A 24,211-nucleotide genomic window follows, 5' to 3' on the forward strand; every position below is an offset into this window, starting at 1 on the left:
GTAACACGTAGTAAAAGGGTGAACGACCTCAAGAGAGAGAGAGAGAGAGAAAGACCGAAGTCAAACTCGATCGCCACCCATAAAATACGCCGTGGTGGCCAAACTGCCGAGGACACCACGTAGATATCGTACACTACACACACAAATCTGAAAAGGAAACTTACTGATTTCTATACTCAAATATATATACAAACATGAAAACATGTTTACATATATATTGAGTAAAAGAAAAGTAAGCGATTAAGTAAAGACAAAACAAACAATGGCTGCCAAGAGAGGACCAAGACAGAGACGTCTGTCACAGTCCGAGCCAAAAGTGAAAGTGGGCATTCATCTGTGTGTGAGGGGGGAGGGGTAGCTAGCAACCACTCCCCTACCCCCCCCCCCCCCCCCCCGCTAACTAGCGCTTGGGTAATACACCCTCGTTAAATTCTAATGGCTCGCCGTTTCAGCTGCGCTAAAAGGTAAACCCAATGTAAATAGCGTGGTTTGTATTTCGGTTACGGAACAATTCAAATTTTGTAAGTGAATTCTAATGGCTCGCCGTTTCAGCTGCGCTAAAAGGTAAACCCAATGTAAATAGCGTGGTTTGCATTTCGGTTACGGAACAATTCAAATTTTGTAAGTGAATTCTAATTCTTAACAATTTTCTCAATTTTTTTTTTTTTGCGTTATTTCACATATTTTTTTTTTCAGTGCGATGTGTGATGATAGTGCTTCTGAATCAGGCTCTGAGTACTGTACTTGTCAATTACCTCAGACGAGGATTACAGTGACAGTGATGATAGTTACAGTACTTAAATGATAACAGTGATGACGAGTTATTTGAAAATAATGAACCTTTTATCGATGAAGGTTGATTGCTCATGTCAGATCCATTTAGTGACGCATCCAGCCACCCCATTAAGTTTTGGTGAGGGTGAAGATGGGATCTCTACTGGTACGCCACATTTCACCAGTCCATGTGATGCCTTTTGTTTTTTCTTTGATGAGTATGTAATTGAAAAACTCTGTGAATGAATAAATTCTCAGGCAGCAAAGTACCTAAGCTCAACATGAGAGGAAAGTGAATAGTCTTTTATGGAAGCCTGCTACTCATATTGATATGTATAATTTTACTAGCTTTCTGAAGATAATGGAGGTAAAAAAAATTCCTTGTATGCATATGTATTTCTCATGAGATGTAATGGTAGGGGCCCCAGGATTTTTTGTACAGAGGTAATATCTCAAGAATGATTTCTTTGCCTTCTGAAATTTATGAGGTTTGCTCCCTAAGACAGTAGAAAAAACAAGCCGAAGACTCGTATTGAATCTTTTACTGATGTAGCGCCCTTGTAGCCAGAATTTACTCACACCAGGAAAGGATATTGCAGTTGATGAATCACTGATTCTTTGGAATGAAAGGCTGGGGTTCAAGTAGTTCATTCGAACAAAAAGATCCAGATTCAGAATAAAATTTTATATCTTATGCCCTTCAGATCCACATTGGAATGGTTACTAGTGGAATTTCGAGGTCTATTATGGGAAGGACTAGGGTTTCTCAATAACGGACACAGCAGCAGATGCCCTATCTATTTCAGAGACAATCATAGTACACGTCATGAGGGATTGACTTGACAAGGGCCGTCATGTCATACCTGATAATTAGTATACCAATTATTGTCTAACTAATTACTTACTCACCAGGGACACTTCACTTACTGGAATAATACAAGCTGGCAGAGGACCATCCAAGAAAACAATGACTGAAAAACTCTCCCGACACCAGTCAAGTTCTGGCAGGAAGGACAACACACTCATTATCAAGTACATGGACAAGAAGAAAGTCAATGTACTGACAACTCTGTATACTGCTAGCATGGTTGAAAAGTGCAAAATGTACTTCGGTGATAAAATTATATTCTAAAATAAACCACTGCACATAGATAAAAAAGTCTAATGGGCAGCGTTGACATGGCAGACCAGCTGTCTGAGCCATATGCCTATGAAAAAAAAACCATTGCCTGGTTCAAGAAACTTGGCATTCATTTTATATTTCAGATACTGCTGAATTCCTACCTGGTTTACAAATAGGAGTGTACCTTGCTTGAGGGTACACTCAGCCACACTATTCTATCCTATTTCTCTTCCTCTTGTTTTGTTAAAGTTTTCATAGTCTATATAGGAGATATTTTTTTAATGTTACTGTTCTTAAATCATTTTATTTTTCCTCATTTCCTTTCCTCACTGGGCTACTTTCCCTGTTGGAGCCCCTGGGCTTATAGAATTCTGCTTTTCCAACTAGGGTTGTAGCTTAGCAATTAATAATAATAATAATCTTATAGGAAGGACTTCATGTTGTTTATCATTGCACCTTAGTGCTAGTGGAAAGGCCATTCTCGAGGAGGCAAAGTAGAAGTTACAAAAACCCAAAAAGATCCCTCAGATTGACGTTGTTCATGCTTAGGTTTAATTTCAACCAAGGGAACAAAAGATATGTTGTATCTAGTCCAAGGACTTCAAGAAGAGGAAGGACACTATTTACCACTGCCCTGGGTGCCCTGGTTAGTCTGGACTATACTCCAAGGAACATTTTAAGGATTAGCACAAAAAGGCTCAAGATGAAGATAACAAGCTAAGTTCCAAGTCGCCAAGAGCCGGGCCCTCAAGACAGTAATAACCAACCATTTCAACTCAAGCACAGCACACCAGATATTCTTGGTAAGTTTGCTTAACACTTATTATTTTAAATTAAAATAAAAAATTACAGCAATGAAAAGTTGGAAAGGGTTGTGAACTTAGTTGGTCTTTCTATTTTTTTCACCTATACTGCTAAAACCACATTTTTCTTATTTTTATTTCATAATTACTTGATTATCTTTTTACTACGCGAACTAATAACAAACATGCGTAAGTGTGAATTTCTGTGTAAACTATTAAGCTAATAATAACCTTAGGCATTATGTGTACACAGTACCAATAAAGAAATAAATGCAAGTGATTGAAATACTTGTGGTTAGGTGATCTCAAACAATTAGGCCTATGCCACAGTTTATCATTGTGATTTCAAAAGATAGGCATATGACACAGTTTGTCAGTGTTGCATTTTTATTTCTATTATTGTTATTATTATCATCCTTATTATTATTTGTCCTGTTGTATTACATGTATTATTATTGTTATCACAGCTTTATTATTATCATCACTGTATTACTGCAATATTATTATTATTCTCATTACTATTATTATTATTATTATTATTATTATTATTATTATTATTATTATTATTATATTATTATTATTATTATTACTATTTTTGCTATTATTATCATAGTGTATTATTATCACTATTATTGGCTCCAAGGGAATGTTAATATACTAGCGATCAAAGGGGTTTCTCAAGAGGTTTGATGGGGGTAGGTTGCAGGGCAACAGAACAGTAGCGAAGGCTTTAAAACAGTTTTTAGCTCTGAAAGTAGGCTGACTGATTGACTGATTTGAGATTTTCTAGCATCCTGACATCTAAGGTCATTGACGCCGATATCTTTTATTGTAAAAAAGAAAAAAAAAATCAATTAAAAACATAGAAGCAAAGATGTTATTTTAAAAGTTAAATATCCTTCAGAAGACCTGCTTCTGAAATAAAGCTAAAAATACTACTAGCATGGTAGGACATATCATGTCCAAGAATTTTGGCAAGGATGAACCTGCCATCCTTACCTCAAGCCTCAAATACATATCTATTTCTTTCACTACTATAAGTGGGGCATTCGGTCAACAAATGCCTCACTGTCAAGAGAACCAAACAGTAGTTGCAATAGGACTGGTGTTGGCCAGTAAGCAGATATTCATGTGTCAACCAAGTGTGACCAATACGGAGACGACAAAAAGTAGTCTCCCACTTTCGGGGCATCATGTTATACTTCCTGGGGCATATAACATTCGTTACCTCTCATCTTATTTTCAACCAAACCATCCCAATGCTGTTGCCAACTATTAGAAATCAAATTCTTAATGTTAGGTAAACAATCATCACAAAGAATAAGATATCTTTTTCATCGCAACTCAGCAGCAGCATTCTTTGCTAGTAAATCTGCTTCCTTGTTTCTAGACACACCTATGTGAGCCAGAACCCAGCAAAATTGAACTGTTATACCTCTCAGTCCAATAATAAAAAGCCATTCTAAAATCTTCAAAACTAATGGGTTACTGCAATTAAAAACTTCTAAAGCTTGAAGGACATTCCTTGCATCACTAAAAAAGATAAAATTACCTCTCTCTTCCAATGCTATTCTCATGTTCCTCAATGCTTATCCTTACAAGATAGTGTTTGTAATTCACTTATGCATTTAGCTGAAGCCAAAGACAAATAGGAGTTTTAGTAAAAGCAGGATGGCCAAGGCATCAGCCACCCATGGAAAAACAACCCCCACAGTTCTTTGACTATCCGGATAGTAAGCATTGGGTCCCTCTTTAGTTACGACTCCTTTTTCCTTTGCCTACACATGCACCACATAGTCTGGCCTATTCTTTACACATTTTCCTCTTTCCTCAAACACCTGACAACACAAAGATAACAGAAAAATTCTTCTCCACTGAAGGGATTAACTACTGACCTTTAATTATTTAGGACTCTTTAGCTATGGTGAGCAGCTCTTTAAGGAGAACACTTGAAAAATCAAACCAGTGTTCTTTAATCTTGGGTAACGCTATAGCCTCAGTACTATGGTCTTTCACTTTCTTTGTGTTGTAGAAATTATGAACTAGTTTATCACTTATATCATGATGAATGGTGGAAATGCGTAACAGGGTATCAACCTTTCATGCTAAGGCATCCACGACCTGGGACTGGTGAACCTAAAACTTCTATATATTTTCTTCAACGATGTTGCAAACATGGCTACATTCGGTCTATCCCACAATATCCCAATTTCTAGAGATACTGACATGTAAGAACCATTTACTTGAAAGAACTTGACTTTTCCTTCTTAAATGGTCTGTTAAGATGTTTCATTTTGCAGGAATAAACTAAGATGGTTTAGTCCTCTCAAAGTTTTCAAGTCCGTAGCAACTCCGTTATCCAGTACAGGAAGTGTGACCATGTCCCCACCTTAAATCAAGATGTAGTTCAATAGCTCCCCATTCTTTCTGAGAATCATCTCCAATCAGAGAAAAGTCCATATTTTACCTTTCCAAGGAAACTCCCTGGAATAACCGCATTCAATTGTCCCAACTCGGAAGTTGAAATTGGTTTATCACTAGAGTTGAGACTGTGTATTCATCAACTATTCTGTTCCAGTTCAGATTGAGATGAAATTGGAAAATCATCATCTTCGGAGTCCAATCAGAACTAATTGCTCTAAAGGAAGTCATAGACCCCTAAGTTTCATCCACTTCCAAATTGACTAACATCAACCTTCTGAACTGATTCAACAATGGAGGAAAAAACTGAATCCTCTTCTCCGGGGAAAAAAAAAAATTAAAATGAACTGCTGTAATATATATTCAAATGAGAGTTAGAACCAAAAGGGGCTTCTTAAATAGACCAGGTCCCCGAATGTTTCAGTAACTAGAGCAACCACAATCACTGATCACAAATTCTCTCCAACAAATAGATAAAAAATAACCATTCATCAATGTATACGACCCCAGAACCCTTCACCATTTTGAAATGTGGTTGAACACTTGACAGATTGTCTCAAGACTGAAACCTAGGCACTTCAATTGGTAAACCTTTGGCTCATTGACAAAACGAAGGTATTTTTGGAATAAAAATTAATAGGATGTGAGAAGACGCCTCTGAAACGTCTATTGAAAACAGCCGATAGCCTTCCTCATATAGGAATTTGCAGGGAAGGACTGTCATATTCTCCAATGTCTTCTAATTTGACTGGCAACTCTTCTGGAACACTTGCTTGATCAGAATCCTAACGTTCTACCACCTAGGAAACCTGTGGGTCAATTCCTGCAGGTAAGGGGCAGTAAACATTGATGTCTCCATGCACCTCCCAGGAGTACTTGCACCACAAAGATTCCTGAAGAATAACAAAATTGTAGCTACTCACGTGACATACTGGGTTTTTTACCCTGAGCAGGTGAGGGTGGCAAATGGGTACAGTCCATGACTTCCTTCAGCTGAGAGAAGATCGTATTTAGTCACCTTCACTCTCCTCATTTTGAGGAAGAAGAGCTGCAGTTAAGGTAGCAGTCAAGCACCCCAGTGATGAGACTATGTGCTTGTTTTTGGCTGGCAGAGTTGAGTTAACCAGCCTCCTCTTGGAGAGTGCTTAGAACTCGTAGCAACGAAGGGGTCCGTTTTGTTTAAGGCAGCCCTTCATGTCGGGTTTCGATGAGTAAAGGCAACCTTAAAGTACATGAAGGAATCTAGCATCGAGAACTGACGGATTCTGAGTTTTAGCTAGAAACTCAGGGACGAAAAGGGGCGAGATCTCTCTCTAGCGTTCGGTATGGACGAAGAGGGTCGAGAGCCCATGAAACTCGCTAACTCTCTTGTTGGTAGCTAAGATAAGCAAGAAACCCCTTTTGAGGGATGGCTTTTATATGATAGTAATTAGATTATTTGATAACACGGTGTTGAATGCACAATTTTATTTCATTTCTTGCGCATTCCACACCACAGCATCAATTAATCCAATTAACAGTCACTCGAGAGAGAGAGATAGGCGGCTACAATCAAACACAACATGGTTTTGTGGTACTTTGGAGATTGCTTTACAGGTAGTATATTCACTGTGAATTCTCGTTGAGTACAATACTCCGTTATACATTCAAGATGGAGACATAGGGGCCCTGCTTCCCATGTGTGTATGTCCGTACATCAAAAACTTGAGTCTTTCCTATGGTGGTGTTCAATGCATGTTCTTGTTAAAGTTTAATGCGCTAGGGACTTCATACTCTGGTTTTAAGCACATTTCTCTCCTTGCTTTCAACTCTTTATATTAGTTCCTTTACTTGTGTATGCTATTTTACTCATTTTACAAATAATTATTCTACATTCGCTACTATGGTGTATACACAGTACAGTGTATGATTTTTCTGTCACTTATTATTTCCTTATCATCTTATTGCTATCAATCTATTATTAGAATATGATCCCCCTATATACATATTTATTATTAATATCATCATCATCATGGAAAAGCAAGATGCTATAATCCCAAGGATTGGAATATAATCCACCTATATAATACTTTTTGTTGTTATTATTATTATTATTATTATTATTATTATTATTATTATTATTATTATTACTACAACTAGCTAAGCTACAACCTTAGTTGGAAAAGCAAGATGCTATAATCACAAGGGCTCCAACACACACGCAGAGAGAGAGAGAGAGAGAGAGAGAGAGAGACTCTCTCTCATATATATATATATATATATATATATATATATATATATATATATATATATATATATATATATATATATATATATATATATATATATATATATATATATATATATATATATATATAATGAAACACTATAATTTGCATTTTTAAACCATTTCCTTGAGGTAACGTAGATTTAAGGAAGGGAGACGAGTTACCTGACACCTGAGATAATTCGCTGTCATCGGATAACTCGCCGTCTAATAACTTTTTCTTTTGAAGCAAAATAACCAAAAAGAATCAACCGACATTATGATCTCCCAAGCAGAGAAGTTCAAATACAATCACATCCAATTCTGATTTAGACACCAATAATCTTTCAAGAGGCAATCTCTGATCTTTAAATTGTCAAGCATTATAGGTCAAGTAAAGGGATTATATTTCTAATACTGTACAGTAGATTACTGTATTTCCAATGTCTTTGCATCATCAAAAAGCACGTTTCACCCTCTTCATGATTAGTAGAAACCAATAACAGGTTTGGTGTTTGAGGATCACCAATGATTATCGATGAGCGAAGTTTCCTATTCCGAAACATATCCCATCCTTGCATAGTTCTGGATGAATACAGCCATGTGTGGCCAACTGGTTTTATGGAAATTGGAGCTAAGTACTTACTGTAAAAAGAAAAAAATAAACAAGTCCCTCCAAACTCCATAAATGGAGTCTAAATCTTCTAAACAGAATATCAAATAAGGCCAAACTATCCCACTAGTCAACAAAGTGGCCTCAAATTCATCATAAACTATCAATGGCAGAAACTAACTTGTTCCAAACAACTTTACTGAATAATCCACATATATAAGAATAGGCTTACCAGGTTACTTACAGATCACTTCAGATAAAGTTTCAGCATGCATATTGGGGAAGATTAAAGGCCAAATATCAACAATACTCCCCATTTTGGTCATACACTATACATTACTAGCGGATCTTACACTTGAGGCCCCTTCCTGAAAACATTCTCTCTCGTTAACAGTTTACTGCTCAGCGTAAGGTATAATGATTTACGTATTACATATCTTTTTAAAAAAATTAAATAAAAATAATATCACTTACTTTCACAAACTGTATCTTCTTCCTTTATGTGAGGTTTTTTTTCCAGGCGACTCAATAAATCGTCACTTGTATATTTCTGTACAATATATACAAACATCTTGCAGCTTTCCATACATCTTAGCTATGAGAAAAAAAAAAATTAGTTCCTAGAAACAGTATAGTGCATGCTATCATCAATTATTCATGATATGAGAACCAAATTACATCAAAGTATATACAGCACATATAAACTATTCTTACCGTTATAAAGTTACAAGCTTGAGAACTCAGCTGGCAAAAATGTGTGATGTCCATGGGGCGCATGGCACCGCGAGGCATTGTATCTAGGCCCTTTTATAAAAGAAGACATAAGAAATTCAAGACAAGTTTGGAATGCCTTAGAAAATATAAAAGATCAAAAGAAAAAATATTACAATGGAGAAGATATCAGTAAATGAAAACAGTAATGAAAAACTTACAGGCAAAATAACAAATCGGTGATTAACTGCAACCTGATGAGACGTAGGATAATAGTCATTCTGTTCGCCACTTCCATCAAGTTTGCAGAACCTTAACTGAATCTGAAAATAAAATTGAGAAGAAAATTGTAATGCCCAGGTATTCACAAAAACATTCATTTCATCTAAATCCATAACACCTTCAGCTAAAGATTCAAGTCTATGATATTCAAAACAATCTATCGAATTACAGATTCTTCATCCAAGGGTACCTTTCCATAAAGCTAATAATCTACCCCGTGCAGCTGATTCAAGAGAGAAAATAAATACAAAGCTATGTTCCCTTATCTATGAAGATTCTAGCAGAATTATCCTTTAACCTGAAGACAAGGTACTTTACAAAAAGGCAAATAATGACACAAGCAGAGCAGTGCAAAAGCAAACATTGGTTTGCAAATTATATAAATATATATCAATAAATAAGAGAGGAAGACACATGTAATACAAAGCCTTAACCCTTTTACCCCCAAAAGGACGTACTGGTACGTTTCACAAAAGCCATCCCTTTACCCCCATGGACGTACTGGTACGTCCTTGCAAAAAAATGCTACAAATTTTTTTTTTTTTTTTATATTTTTGATAATTTTTTGAGAAAAATTCAGGCAATTTCCAAGAGAATGAGACCAACCTGGCCTCTCTATGACAAAAATTAAGGCTGCTAGAGCAATTTAAAAAAACTATACTGCAAAATGTGCTGGGAAAAAATTAACCCCCTGGGGGTGGAAATTTCCAAATAGCCTGGGGGTAAAAGGGTTAAAAAACAGTCAATAACTTCCTCCAATTAAGCAAATATGACGATGAACAAGAGAATGTATTTTAATGGAACTTGGAATTTGTAATTAAACTACAAGATCCATAAAATTCCTTAAAACCAATGCTCTAAAAAATTTACTTCTACAATAAATAAATTTTTCATTTCACAAATTATATAAAGTTTATGTAAATACTGTAATGAGATCTGTTGAGTCTCTGACCATGTGGACCATGTAAACATCAAGGGAAGCAAAATCATTGATTGGGCAGCTAAAGTTGCATCTACTGTACTATTACAAGAAAGACGAAAAATTTGAAAGTAATATGAGAAATTCTAGGGTAATTTGCATTTTTCCTAACGATACAAACCTTTAGCTTTTTATTAAAGGTATTACTTTTGGCAAAGCTGAAAGGACGAGCCATTAAAATTTAGCGAGGGTTAACTAATCGTCCCGCTAGTTAGCGGGACCCCCTTCACTCACACAATTGTGACTGAGCTCACTTTGATTGGAGGTAGGACTTCACAGGGGGAACAGGGTCAGAGGGTAAGTTTGTATAAATAGCCAAAGGTTTGTATCATTAGGAAAAATACAAATTATCTCCGAAATTTGTAATTTGTTCCATAATTGGAATACAAACCTACGATATTTATTAGGGGTGACTCACCCATTAGGAGGGTGGAAGTCTGTGGCAATCTCTCATTTTGTCCTTTTCTTGGGTAGGTCAGTACCAAAAATAAGGATACCCCTAACACCTCGCTAAAACCTTGCTACGCAAGGTCTGCGGACTACGCAAGCTGTGTGTTGAGATAAGCTGTGTGACTGTCAAGGTAAAAGTTATTCCAAGGCTTTGTAGGAAAAACTGTTGTAACCGAGACTTTCCCAATACCACTTAGTCAGGGTATGGGGATGCAACATTACAGTATTGACACAATACAAAGTACACAAGGGAGCATGGTTTACCTGCAGTAGTTGAAGTCAACTGGTGCAGAGAACCCAAGGTGCTGCTTTCCACAAGAGGGGAGGATGAAGTAAAGAAAAAAAAAAAAAAAAAAAGTCAGTTATTCCTTTTCATTCACATAGACTAAAACCGAGTAACAGTGCCCTCAACCTTCTGCTACTTGTCCAATAAGGAGCGTCAGGTATTAGACCAGCTGTTGTGCAGCTACCACAGGGCCGATATAAAACGTAATCGAGCCTACTTTGGGTCACGTCTAGCAGGTAATGGGCTGTGAAGGTCGTTTGGCGTTTCCACACTCCAGTCTGTAGAACCTGCGTCACAGAGTAATTTCTCTTGAAGGCCAGGGATGTAGCTACGCCCGACATCGTGGGCTCTGGGACGACGTGATGGAGGAGGATCTGGATTCAGCGCATGCTCTATGACCTTACGAATCCATGCAGAAATGGTGGTTTTGGTGATCCTCCTCTTGTTCCTCCCGGTGCTGACGAAGAGTGCGGGCTGCTATTGTTCTCTTCCGCTAGCGAAGTGATTGGGCCAAACACCTTGGCCCAAGGCATGGTCGATGCCTCTATAGGATCTCACGTCTGCCCAACTTGTTTGAGGCACTTCAAGTCATATGCAGGAAGGCGTCTGCATGAGAGACGGGCACATGCCCAAACTTACCATGAGGGACAAATTAAGTGCCTCGAAGACCGTCGCAATACGCCCTGGTCCCTCGAAGAACTAAGGATGATGGCCGAGTTTGAAGTGTCCAACTACGGCCACCCTTTCATAAACCAACAAATAAGCAAGTGCGTACTGTCAGGAAGGTCGACTGACAGTATAAATGGTAAAAGAAAGTCTCGACAATATCGGGACTTCCTTAAAGACCTGTTGGTGAAGAAGGAGTACAGGGAGAAACCTATTTTGTCTACCGTGCTAGTCGGGAGCCACCGGGAGAGCCATGTGGGGGGCAAACTCGGTTGGACTTCTGACGACGAGAACTCGATGATCGAGTTCGAAGTGGCACACAATCATGATCCCCACATAAACAAGACGATACAGAAAATGGTCCTTCCTTGGCGGACGCTTGAAAGCATCCGGACAAAGAGAAGGACCATTAAATATAAAGGAAAGGTCGCAGCATATGCACAGCCCAAGACCTCCACCCAATGTGCAATGCCTCCCCTCAGAGATTGCAGGGTCAATCTGACCCGAATTCGAGTGGATGGTAAGATGCTTGCGGCCTCTATTGTCCCACATACCGAAGCCCAGGATGGAATGAATGAGTATTATGACTCCATGGCTGGAACCTCTCCCATCCGGGTTCCAGACCATGGAGGGTCTCCCCCATCCAGCCCAGACGGGAGCGATGGATCTCAATCCTCCAGCGAGAGCGCTGGTAGTTCATCGGAGGAGGAAGTCACCACGGAGGATGTCAACTCGCTGAAGGATGAGATATTTGGTAGGAGACCAAATAATATGAATCGGATTAACCAAAGAGCAGGTCAACAGCAGGTTAGTAACATGCCTCGGAGTGTTAGGAAGAGGCGAGAATATGCAGCAATGCAGAGGGCACGGGATAAGAACAGGAGTCGGGTCGCACAGAATGCCATCCTAGGCAAAGACCCTCTTGCTAGCCCGTCCCTTCCGCCCGGGACAGTTGAGTTTTGGACCTCCCTATTCGGGAGACCCAGCCAGGCTAGCACAACCAATTTTGACCAGCCAAACCAGTTGTGCACTATCTTGGACCCCATCACTATTGATGATGTAGAATGGTGCAAAAGGAAGACCAATTTAAAAACGTCGCCGGGCCCAGACGCCATAAAAGCTGCCGATTTTAGAGCGGCGGCAAGTCAACAGATCACGAATCTGTATAACCTTATTATTGACAACCGAATTGTGACCCGGGATTGGGCAACAGGGCGAACAACCCTATTGCCCAAGAAGGATGTCCCCCTAGAGGCCGGGGACTTCCGCCCAATTACAGTGACGTCCGTGGCAACACGAGGGTTGCATAAGATCCTAACAAAGCGCCTGGCAGAGCGCATCCCCTCTTCTGTTCGACAAAATGGGTTCACGGCTGAGGAGGGGTAAGTAACAACCTCATCCTACTTAAAGAACTCATTAAAGAGGCCAAACGTGAGTCGAAGAGCCATTTTATAGCCTTTATTGACTTTAAAAAGGCCTTTGACTCCGTCTACCATCCAGCTCTCCTCGATACTTTGAGAGCTGCTGGCCTCGACAGGAATTCGATCCAGTACCCTACCAACTTCTATTCTAGTATCAGCACGGAGGTAGCTGGAGTCGAAATAGACATTACTAGGGGCGTAATGCAGGGGGATCCTCTATCTCCCTTGGTTTTCAATCTTGCCCTAGACCATGCACTTGCTAAGCTCCCCGAAGGCGTAGGGGCAACGCTCAGAGGGGAGACTATTAAGTATTTGGCGTTTACGGATGATATTGTGGTTGTGGCACAGACAAGAGCAGGTTTGTCATCTTCGGTAACCAGATTACTGGACGAGTCAGCAAAGCTTGGCCTCGAGCCTGGCTTAGGGAAGTGTGCCACAGCTGGAATCATCGGCGACCGCCAACGTAAGACCTGGTACGTTGATACCCGTCCCTTCACGGAAGGAAATGCCAACCTTCCGGTCACAAGTCCTGACGGCTTTTACAAATATCTTGGGGTAGACGTCGGACTAGTGGCAAACGTGAATGGGGCGAAATTGATTGGTAAGGCCAAAACTGAACTGGGGAACCTCCAGACAGCGCCGCTGAAGCCTCAGCAGAAGTTTTGGGCCTTAAAAACTGTGCTGATACCACGGCTATGTCACATAGCCGTCCATGGACAACTCAAGAAATATCACCTGAAAACGGTTGATAATGAGGTTAGGAAGTTTGTCAGGAAGTGCTTGCACCTACCTGGCGATACTCCACTGGCAGCTTTCTATGCAGGTTCAGCAGCCGGGGGCCTTGGTATTTATTCCCTAAAGCCCTGCATGATTGCTATAATTGACTAGCCAGATCTCCAGACCCTTTGGTAGCGGGAATTGCTGCTGAGTTAGCCGAACAACACCCGGCCCCCGCAGCCGTTGACTGGGGGGAAAGGCTTTACTTGACTGTCGATGGGTGTGGTCTGAGGGAGGCTCCCTTCGTACTACGACCCAAATGGTTGGACGCTGGAAACCATCTGTTGAAAGGGGGTACATTCTGCAATGCCCTCAAACTCAAACTGGGACTTCTAACAACCCCGGCCCGGAGTGCGAGAGGCAGACAGCAGAGCAACCGCTGCGATCTTGGTTGCAACGCCCCCGGTACCCTGCACCATATCCTACAGACGTGTCCAGCCGTTCAGCTATGGAGGATTAAGAGGCACAACTCCATCAAGTGCTTCATCAAGAAGAAGGCCATCGAAGCAGGGTACAATGTAGTGGATGAACCTCACATCCCAACAAATCAAGGGCTCAGAAAACCAGACCTCGTTGTCTGGAACGACCGGGAGTCAATCGTTATTGACTGCCAAATCAACGCAGACGCCAACGTACGACCTCTCGACTCTTTTGATGCTGCGAAAATCGCGAAGTGTAACACCACTTGCATCAAGGAGGCCGTGAAGAACTTCACGGCGACAGTACCCTCAGTAAGGGCGGTCACCGGGAACTGGCGAGGAGTACTGTCGCGAGGGACCGTCAGCTTATGACAGAAGCTGAAACTACGACTTGGAGACCTGGACCTGATGACGGTGAAGATCCTGGAAGGAAGACTGTCCATATACGCAAATTATATGGGCATGTCGGGCGGAGGCGACGCTTCGTAGGAGCATCGACCATGAAGATTGACCACCCTTTCGACGTTCCTCCAGGAGTACAAGAACTTCGAACTCCTGTTGAGTGGAGATTTAACGCCGGAGGAAGTGCAGCTGTTCGTCGTCATCAAGTGGGTTCTGCGCTTCCTTAGCTAGCATCGTGACAGTGGACCTGTCATCGAGGTAGGAAAAGAGGACTAGCCGGGGAGAGCAAGTGTTTGATAAGACCAGGGAAATGGTGAAGTAGTGTTGCTCTCCTGCAAATGTTAGTCCAGGGGGGGGGGGAAGCCTTAAACTCCTTACTGGGCAAAGTAACAGATTATCTGAGTCGTCTGTTACAGAGCAGAAACTCGTTATCCAGGAGTCGAATCTAAGATCTGACACCCTGGATTCTGAGTCTTGGCAACAAACTCAGGGACGAAGCTGAACGTTACCTCTCCCATCCTCTTGAAAGGGCGATGTCATATTAGAGACCATGCAGTTCGCTGACTCTCTTGGCTGAGGCTAGGGTGAGCAGGAACACCGTCTTCCAAGTCAGGTGGCGGTCTGTTGCCTGACGTAATGGTTCGTAGGGAGCTTAAACCACTTCCGACTGAGGACAGGTAAGTTCATAACTCCGTTTGAGTAAGGAAAGTTCTAGCAATGAGGAAATGTCCATTCCATTCAGTTTGAAGGCGAGGACCAAGGCTGAGCGATAGCCTTTTACTGCCAAAACTGAAAGCCAGCATCAGATTTGGAGCCATTGGTATATATAAAAGTTGATTCCCTATGTTCTTCAACATGTTCCATAAAAAGAGACCTAGCTTCTAATTTAGCTTTTAACACCTTCAAGAGTGGAACCCATGTCAACCTAAAATCAAAAATCAATCCTAAAAATTTAGCCTCCCCTACACACGGGATCCGTTGACCTTTCATGTATATATCCAGGTCTGGATGTACTCCCAGGATACGACAGAAATGTACAATAGTAGTTTGCTTGTTGAAAACTTAAACCCATACATATCAGCCCACTGAATAATTTTGTCAATTGCAAGCTGTAGTTTTCTCTCAACCATTGCCATTCTAGTGCTAGCAAATGATATGGAGAGATCATCCACAAATAGTGTTGAGAGAACATCCCGAGGAATGACTGAGAATATCCCATTAATTGCTAGTGCAAACAGGGTTACACTCAGCACACTACCCTGAGGAACTCCTTCTTCCTGACATTTACTCTCTGATAGAGTTTCCCCCACTCTCACTTGAAAAACTTCATGTGAAAGAAATGATTGGATAAACAGTGGTAGTTCTCCTCTCAATCCAAATATCATATGCCTTTTCAAGGTCAAAAAAGACTGTCACATGGTGCTGTTTGGAAGCAAAAGCTTCACAAATAGAGGACTTAATTTGTATCAACACATCAGTGGTTGAGTGCATTTTTCTGAATCCACACCAAATAAGTGATAAAATACCCTTTTCAAGGTACCACTTCAGTCTTGCATTGACCATCTTCTCCATGATTTTACACAAACAGGATGTCAATGCAATCGGTTGATAGTTTGCTGCTATAAACTTGTCCTTACCAGGTTTTAGAAAGGCTAAAATAATGGCTAGTTCCCAAACACTTGGATAACTATGATCATGTCATATTCTACTAACAATGCTTAAAATAAATAACTTTGTATTAAAATGTACATGTTTAATCATTGCATATGGAATTTCATCAGGTCCAGGGGCTGTATCGTTACAATTGGCAAGTGCGGAATCAAATTCTTTTTTAGTAAAAGGAGAATTATACCACTTCCCTTCCTGTTGCAAAATTTCAAATTTTCTTTTCTTCAATGCTCCTATACTGGTGACCAGGAGCTGCTTCACACTTGCATGATACATTTGAAAAATGATCACCCAGGGCATTGCTAACATCATTTTCTTCAGTTACATACTGTCCGTTCACCTTCAACACAGGTGGTGGGTTTGGGGTAAATTTGCCGGCAATCTTTTTTATTTTTCTCTATACAGAAGATGGTGGTGTTCTACTGTTGACTGAGGAAACAAAATATACCCAAGATTGGCGCCTAGCTTCTTTCATAGCACAATGGAACTGTGCTCTACACTTTTTGTATGTTATCAAATTTTCCTCAGTACGGCGTCTACGCAATCTAGTCACAAGACTTCCACCATATGATCATATGGTGTCCTATAGCTAATATATTCGTGAGAACAAGGGGTATTAGCATCCAGCTTGCTCTCCTGTAGACATATAATTAGGGGGAATGCTCGTGAATTAAGAACTTAAGTTCTTCATATTTGACCCTTAAACCCTGACAATTCCATTGCAAAATGGAGGAAAAAAGTATGCTTTATTTCTTGGGAGCACTTTTGGATGAAGTCTTCCCATTAGTAATTTTTGATTTAACACTATTTCCCCGAGGTTTTATTAAAGGGGGTCTTGATAAATTGGGTTTTGTGTTTATTATTTTCATTTTGTCCTTTTGATGTTACTGTTGAGGTGGGTGGTGGACCTAAACATGAATTTCTGATTTATTTAAATTGTCTTTTGGTTGATCAGAAACACCAATAGACAAAACATCATATCTATTTGATGTCATAATTCTTATGGAAGGGGGTGAGAGAGACGGAGGTCTCTTGTACGAATAAAAGGTTGTGAGCTACCAGGTTTTTGTACCTTCCCCACTACAGGTGCACCTGATAACTTGGTTTCAAGTGGAATCTCCATTAAACAGGCAAAGATAAGGCCTGGCAGAGGTTAGTACTATCCTTTGTAATGGGGGACAAAGGTTTGATAGTGGTAGGCAATGTCTTTTTGTTGGTAAATCTTTAGGAGATATTCTTGTCTTATTATGCAGCACCTTATCAGTAGATGGTGAATTTCTTTTTCGAGAACTACCTACTGTAGTAGGTGGGTTAGATGATTCCCGATGAACTTTTTCTCCTGTTTTTTATGTCTTAGCATAGGTAATAGACTTATTTAATAATCTCTTGGCATGCCCCACGCTTACATGTTCAATAATTGATTTATTGAGGGCAGCCTCTTTTAACTTATAAAACTGGCAGTTCCTATCATTAGGTTTATGATTAGAGTTGCAGTTCAAGCACCTTGCCTCAAGTGTACATTCTCCATGGTAAAGCTTGAAGCAAGTATTACAAATTTCATCATTCTTGCAAACTTTGGAAGGATTCCCAAATTTAAGGCAATTAAAACATTGCAGTCGAATTCTAATCCTTTCATTCTCTATGTCTATGTGGAAAAGTACATCAGCATCCTGGAAAGTAAGGATAATCATTGATGTTCCAGGTACTTTATGTACTTTCCACACTGATAGTGGACACAGATATCTCCTCTCCCATAAATTCATATAAATCCCTATTGAAAGCCACTCCCCTACCATAGCTAAAGTTTAGATGGGGTTTGATGTCCAATTTGATATCATCATTTTTTGTCTTTAAATTAGACAATATAAGAGACTTGTGTATACTTGGCCTTTATCAAGTAAATTTTACCGAATCGAGATATATCTCCAGGTGCGATCGTTCCTACCTTCCTCTGAAGAAATTTGCAGATCTTAAAATAATTTTCTGTACTTCCTGTAGATTGAGCAAGAAGCCACATTGGTGGTTTTGGCTTTCGTTGGGATGGCATACCTATTTCTGTCTTTATCAATCCAGTATGCTGGTCTGTAGACATCCAGATCTTTAGGTACCCCATCACCCTTAATACTCATATTACCTACTTTGATATTAATAATGTTACAGCTTGCATTGAATGCTTCCTTGTGACAATTAAATGATAACCAAGAATCCCATTTATCATCTTAAAGTTTCATTCTAATTTCTTTTATTAGTCCGTACCATTTTCGGCAGGTCCGCTAGGAAGGGGCGAACTATTCCATCTAGATTGTCCAACCTCTCTGAGGAGGGAAGGCCCTCACCAACTGGGTGTCTAGAACCATCCCCAGGTAGGTCATCCTGGTGGAGGGCGTCAGCTGCGACTTTTCCAGGTTGATGGTGATACCCAAGTCCCTGCAGAACCGTAGAAGCTTCGCGCCTTGCTCCCTCTGAGGCTGAAAGTAACAACCAGTCATCCAGGTAACGAATCAGGTGGATGCCCTGTTCGTGCGCCCAGAACGAAACTGTTGTGAAGACCTGAGGGGCTGTCGACAGCCCGAAGCAGAGAGTCCTGAACTGCAACGCTAGGGTACCCCACTTCACCCTTAGAAACTTCCTGCTGGAGGGGTGGACAGGGATCTGAAAGTAAGCGTACTTGAGGTCCAAGGACATCATGAAGTCCCCCTCCCTCAAGGCTGCCATTACCGACTTCGAGGTGTCCATCTTGAAGTCAGTCTTGCACACAAACTTGTTGAGGGCCGACAGGTCTATGACCGGCCTCCAACCCCCTGTCGCTTTCTCCACCAGGAAGAGTCTGCTGTAGAACCTCAGAGTGGGGTTCTTGACTGGTTCTAACGCCCCTTTGGCGAGCATGGCCGACATTTCCTCCTGCAATGCCGCTCTTCACAAGGGGTCCTTGGGTGCCAACCACTCCGCCTCTTGGTCCGGAATTAGAGGGGGCGGGTTCGCTAGGAAGGGTAGCCTGTACCCGTCCTTCAGTGCTGCTACGGTCCACGGATCCACTCCGTTGTCCCGCCAAGCTTGCCAAGAGTGTTTGAGGCATCCCCCTACCTGAGGTTTCGGCAGGAGTAGGGGGCCTCTCTGCCTATCTTCTCCTAGAGGCGCGGCTGGAACGTCCTCTCCTAGAGTTGGGATAGAAGGACCTAAAGGAGGCTTGCGGAGTCGAAACTCCCCTACGGGAGGGCTGCGAGGCTTGGTGCCAAGACATCGACGGGGAATCTCTCCTAGGCTGGACTGGCGATGAATGGGATGAGTGGGGGCCGTCTGGTGCAGACCTCCTATGAGCCGGACGTCTTGCAGGTGGGGGCCTGGCCTCCCCCGCTTCTTTGAGCTTCCTGACCCTCTCCATTACCTCTTCAACCGCCTTCAGGGGTAAGACGGAATCGCCCCACACCGGCGAGTTCCTCAGCGATCTCGCCTCCCGCTCGGGTAACCTACGGAGCAACTTGTTCAGGACGGTGTCCCTTTTCAGTAGGACCAAGTTGGCTGTTTGCGAGAGGGATTGAAACGTGACGAATTTAAACGCCTTTCCCCCCAGGCTGCTCAGTTCCCGCAAAAAGGACTGGTTCTCCGGTATGGAGAGGTCATGCGAGGACTGGAACCCCACCAGGGTGCAGGCCCACCAGTCCAACCAAGAAGTGACGTTCACCAGGTCTTGGGCCATATCCTCCATCATGGAGGCTTCCGCTGGCGAGAAACACACTGGAGCCGAGGATGCCCTATCTTCTGCCGCTCCTTGGTTTAGGGTAGCAATTGCTGCCTCGATAGTACGGGGACCTCCTCGGCGACCATCCGAGACGTAAAAGCATTTCTGCGTTCTAAGTCCCGGCAGCAGTTTGGAGGAACCTTGGCTCCTGGGGGCGTCCGCTTGGCTCGCTATGGAATTTATCAATGTGGTCCATTCCAAGCTTCACTTCCGGTGCCAAAGGGAGGGTTAGGGACGGTTTTTGCTGGACCGGGTTGTCCACTAACCTGCTCAGCCCGGAGAGCCAGGCCTGCTCCGCCGATGGTTTAGGATCGTCCAGCCTGTGGTGTCGCTAGATGAGGGCTAAGACTTTCCGGTGGGAGGAGACATCATCTGAAGAGCACTCTCCTCCTTCTATGAGGCCTTACGCTACATGGTCATCCGCATGGGGCGCCTCGTCGGTCACGGATGGCGCCGCGTGGGAAGCCAGATCCTTCCTCTCACGTCGAACCACTGGAGCGGCGACTTGCAGAGCGGGCAGAATCGCTGGGACGGGAGTAGCCGTCATGGGTCTACCCCCTCCAGCGGAGCTCCGCGGAGCCGTGGACCTCCCAAGATCTACCGGCTAGCCCTGTCGCTCGGGAAGAGCCGCCGAGGGACCGGGAGCCGGGGCCATGCTACCGGGCCGAAGGAGCGGCTCTTTCCGCTGGGCGGATGGAGCCGGTACCTCCGCGGACTTATGCTTAGAGAAGGCCACTTGGTGAGCCAACTTCGGGCGACGGCCAGGCCTACAGGAGGACCCGTGTCGTGAGGGTGATGAAGAGGCTCTAGGGAGCCACCCGGAGGAGCCCGGAACGGAGGCTACCTTGAGAAGTTCGCTCCGTGGGATTGTCACTCTTACCCACTCATCTCTTGATGATAAAAGCCCCTTCTTGTGCTTCCTTCTGGAGGTCCTGGCACGTTTCCTGGAATGGGCAGAGCGTGAGCGGGACCTCTTCCTACGGAACCTCTCCCGCTTCTTCCTCGAGTCCCTTGGGCCCGCATCTTCTGAAGAGGACGAGTCCGTTGAATCTGAGGTAAACGATGACGGGGAGGAAGACGAGACCGCTGAGTCTTCCGATACGTCCAATGCTGCTGGGGGATCCTCGTGTCGTTCCACTGGCGATGGAGGCTGCAAAAAGACGGGCGTGAGCGTCGACGACGGCGCCGGGGGAGACCATGCAGCCTTCTTGGGGGCGAACCAGCTGTTGAACTTCTCTTCTAATCTCATCGCGGACCTGAAGGGAGTCCTAGGGGCCGTCCAAGCGATGGAGTCCGAATTCAACGAGCCTGCTTCCTTGTCCACTTCTCCCCCGGTCGCTGAAGCACCAGAAACGCATAACCACAATGCAGGGGAAGGGGCCGGAGCAGACTTCTTCCACATCGGATCTTCGGCTGAGACGGGTCCTGTAGGCACCAGAACCTTGTCTCCTGAACACCCCTCCCCCCATCAAGCCCCCACACCCCTGTACAGACACAACATCCACCACATCAGGAATATTAGACTCCTGGGGAAGGGTAATGGGCCACTTCCCCACAACGGACTTACCTCGTCCCTACTCTAGGTAGGGGAAGGCGGCAGTGAACTCTTCTCTGACGGGGCATCGGGCGACGGTAAGGGCGAGGAGATGCTCGCCTTCTTGGGTGATCTCTTGGATACCCTCTTTTTCTTGGTCCCGTTGAGAGCCCACTGGATCTCGGGCCAGGACTCGCACTCCGGACACGTGGCTGAGGGGGTACACACACTGCCCCTACACGAAGAACACAAGGTGTGGGGATCAACCTCCGGCTTAGAGAGGAACGCACCACAAGATTTACCGGCCATAGGCCCGGGGCAACGACGAGGATACTCCATAATTGAACACTAAAGCACCAAGCAACACAGGGACACAGGTGAAAGAGGTGGATAAAGGAATATAAGGTGAAGGTTGAACAAGGGGGAACCGCGTGGGGACACAAAGGGTCCAACGGGATGAGAGAGAGCGTCGAGATGTTAATCATGTCGTGACCAGAAACTTGCTATTGACCAAGACCTGGCCATGCGCGCTCACTGACCCGGGTCACCTCAGGGCACGTATTCATCCGCCACAGAGGGACCCACTATAGAAAACGGAGATAGGGGAAACTACACAAAATTCTGGTCGGTTGGGAGGAGAATCCCAGATACTCCTAAGAAAGTAGTTCAAGGTAAGTACTCCATGTTGGAACAAACAAAGGGATAGCGCACCGGGAAACCGAAGTTTCCTTGTCACGAGACCCCAAAGGGTCAGAGATCGAGAATTCAAAGGCGAGAACGATCTCTCTAAAGATAGAGTGTGAAGCAGGGAGAAGCGCTCTATCTGACTTTTTCTAGAGCAGACGGAGACCCTCAAACTATTATGCGAAGAAGAGGGTTCGAGGTTTGATGTGCTTTGCGCTCGGCCGCGCTCCTGTTACTTAGATGATCCCTCGCACGACGACGACAGCGAGGCAGAACGATGACGAGAGGGAGCGTTCTTCTCGGGTTTGTGGCACAAGCGTATATAATCTCGAGGCAAGAAGTCTCGGGCAGAGACAGAAGGCGAGAAAGAGCGAGAATGATAACGTCTCTTCGGCGAGAACATCTAGGTGAAGGCGTAAACGGGCGTGCGGGAGAGTGTTCTCGCACGTCTCTGCCAGCCGTAGGGCGCGAGCGCAGGAGAAAATTCCCTAGAGCGCGGGCGTGCGCGCATATCCTTGCGGATGCGGGAGAAGGCTGGCGCGATGATAAGGGTTGGCGCGCGGGAGAAGGCAGCATAGCTGACTTGTCAGAAGTCCTTTCTAACAACAGAAAGTTGACACGCAGATTTTACCTGGCGAGTCGGATGGTGCGCAGTATGGCGGGCGGGAGAGTGAGGTGTTGGGCGCACATGCGCACGTGCAGAAGAATGTTGGCACACGGGAGCGCATAGGAGAGCACCGGCTTAGAGAGGAACGCACCACAAGATTTACCGGCCATAGGCCCGGGGCAACGACGAGGATACTCCATAATTGAACACTAAAGCACCAAGCAACACAGGGACACAGGTGAAAGAGGTGGATAAAGGAATATAAGGTGAAGGTTGAACAAGGGGGAACCGCGTGGGGACACAAAGGGTCCAACGGGATGAGAGAGAGCGTCGAGATGTTAATCATGTCGTGACCAGAAACTTGCTATTGACCAAGACCTGGCCATGCGCGCTCACTGACCCGGGTCACCTCAGGGCACGTATTCATCCGCCACAGAGGGACCCACTATAGAAAACGGAGATAGGGGAAACTACACAAAATTCTGGTCGGTTGGGAGGAGAATCCCAGATACTCCTAAGAAAGTAGTTCAAGGTAAGTACTCCATGTTGGAACAAACAAAGGGATAGCGCACCGGGAAACCGAAGTTTCCTTGTCACGAGACCCCAAAGGGTCAGAGATCGAGAATTCAAAGGCGAGAACGATCTCTCTAAAGATAGAGTGTGAAGCAGGGAGAAGCGCTCTATCTGACTTTTTCTAGAGCAGACGGAGACCCTCAAACTATTATGCGAAGAAGAGGGTTCGAGGTTTGATGTGCTTTGCGCTCGGCCGCGCTCCTGTTACTTAGATGATCCCTCGCACGACGACGACAGCGAGGCAGAACGATGACGAGAGGGAGCGTTCTTCTCGGGTTTGTGGCACAAGCGTATATAATCTCGAGGCAAGAAGTCTCGGGCAGAGACAGAAGGCGAGAAAGAGCGAGAATGATAACGTCTCTTCGGCGAGAACATCTAGGTGAAGGCGTAAACGGGCGTGCGGGAGAGTGTTCTCGCACGTCTCTGCCAGCCGTAGGGCGCGAGCGCAGGAGAAAATTCCCTAGAGCGCGGGCGTGCGCGCATATCCTTGCGGATGCGGGAGAAGGCTGGCGCGATGATAAGGGTTGGCGCGCGGGAGAAGGCAGCATAGCTGACTTGTCAGAAGTCCTTTCTAACAACAGAAAGTTGACACGCAGATTTTACCTGGCGAGTCGGATGGTGCGCAGTATGGCGGGCGGGAGAGTGAGGTGTTGGGCGCACATGCGCACGTGCAGAAGAATGTTGGCACACGGGAGCGCATAGGAGAGCACTGGCGCGCAGGAGAGCGACATTGCGCAGAAGATTGGTGGGGCGCAGGAGTTTGCGCGCAGGTGAGTGCATGGCACGTGATGGAGCTATGCCCTTGTTGGAGTGTATGCGCATGTTGGTGCATACACTCTTCATGCCCTATGTTAGGGTAAGGAGGAAGCGCTCTTAAATTTGTGACGAGAGCGCTTAGTCTTGCGGCGAGACACCTAGTGAAGAGACAGAAGGCGAGGAAGAGCCAGAACGATTATGTCTCTTCCTATGTCGCCTGTCTCTCCAGAGAGAACGACTGGGCAAAGGAGTGCGAGCTCTCCTTTTCCTCTTCTCTC

At 44.1% G+C, this 24,211-nt stretch overlaps 1 protein-coding gene across 1 annotated transcript in view; it reads right to left on the reverse strand.

Annotated features, from left to right (window-relative positions):
* The window catches only part of LOC137624508 (E3 SUMO-protein ligase PIAS2-like), an 80,133-nt gene that overhangs the window by 36,986 nt on the left and 18,936 nt on the right, over positions 1 to 24,211 (reverse strand). Inside the window, exons 4-6 of the mRNA XM_068355321.1 lie at positions 8,912 to 9,013; positions 8,694 to 8,783; positions 8,454 to 8,574 (exon numbers count right to left, since the gene is read on the reverse strand). Coding sequence (XP_068211422.1) covers positions 8,454 to 8,574; positions 8,694 to 8,783; positions 8,912 to 9,013 — 313 coding nt within the window. The remainder of the gene's footprint in view (positions 1 to 8,453; positions 8,575 to 8,693; positions 8,784 to 8,911; positions 9,014 to 24,211) is intronic.

Source organism: Palaemon carinicauda, chromosome 31, assembly GCF_036898095.1.
Source record: "Palaemon carinicauda isolate YSFRI2023 chromosome 31, ASM3689809v2, whole genome shotgun sequence".
NCBI lineage: Eukaryota > Metazoa > Arthropoda > Malacostraca > Decapoda > Palaemonidae > Palaemon > Palaemon carinicauda.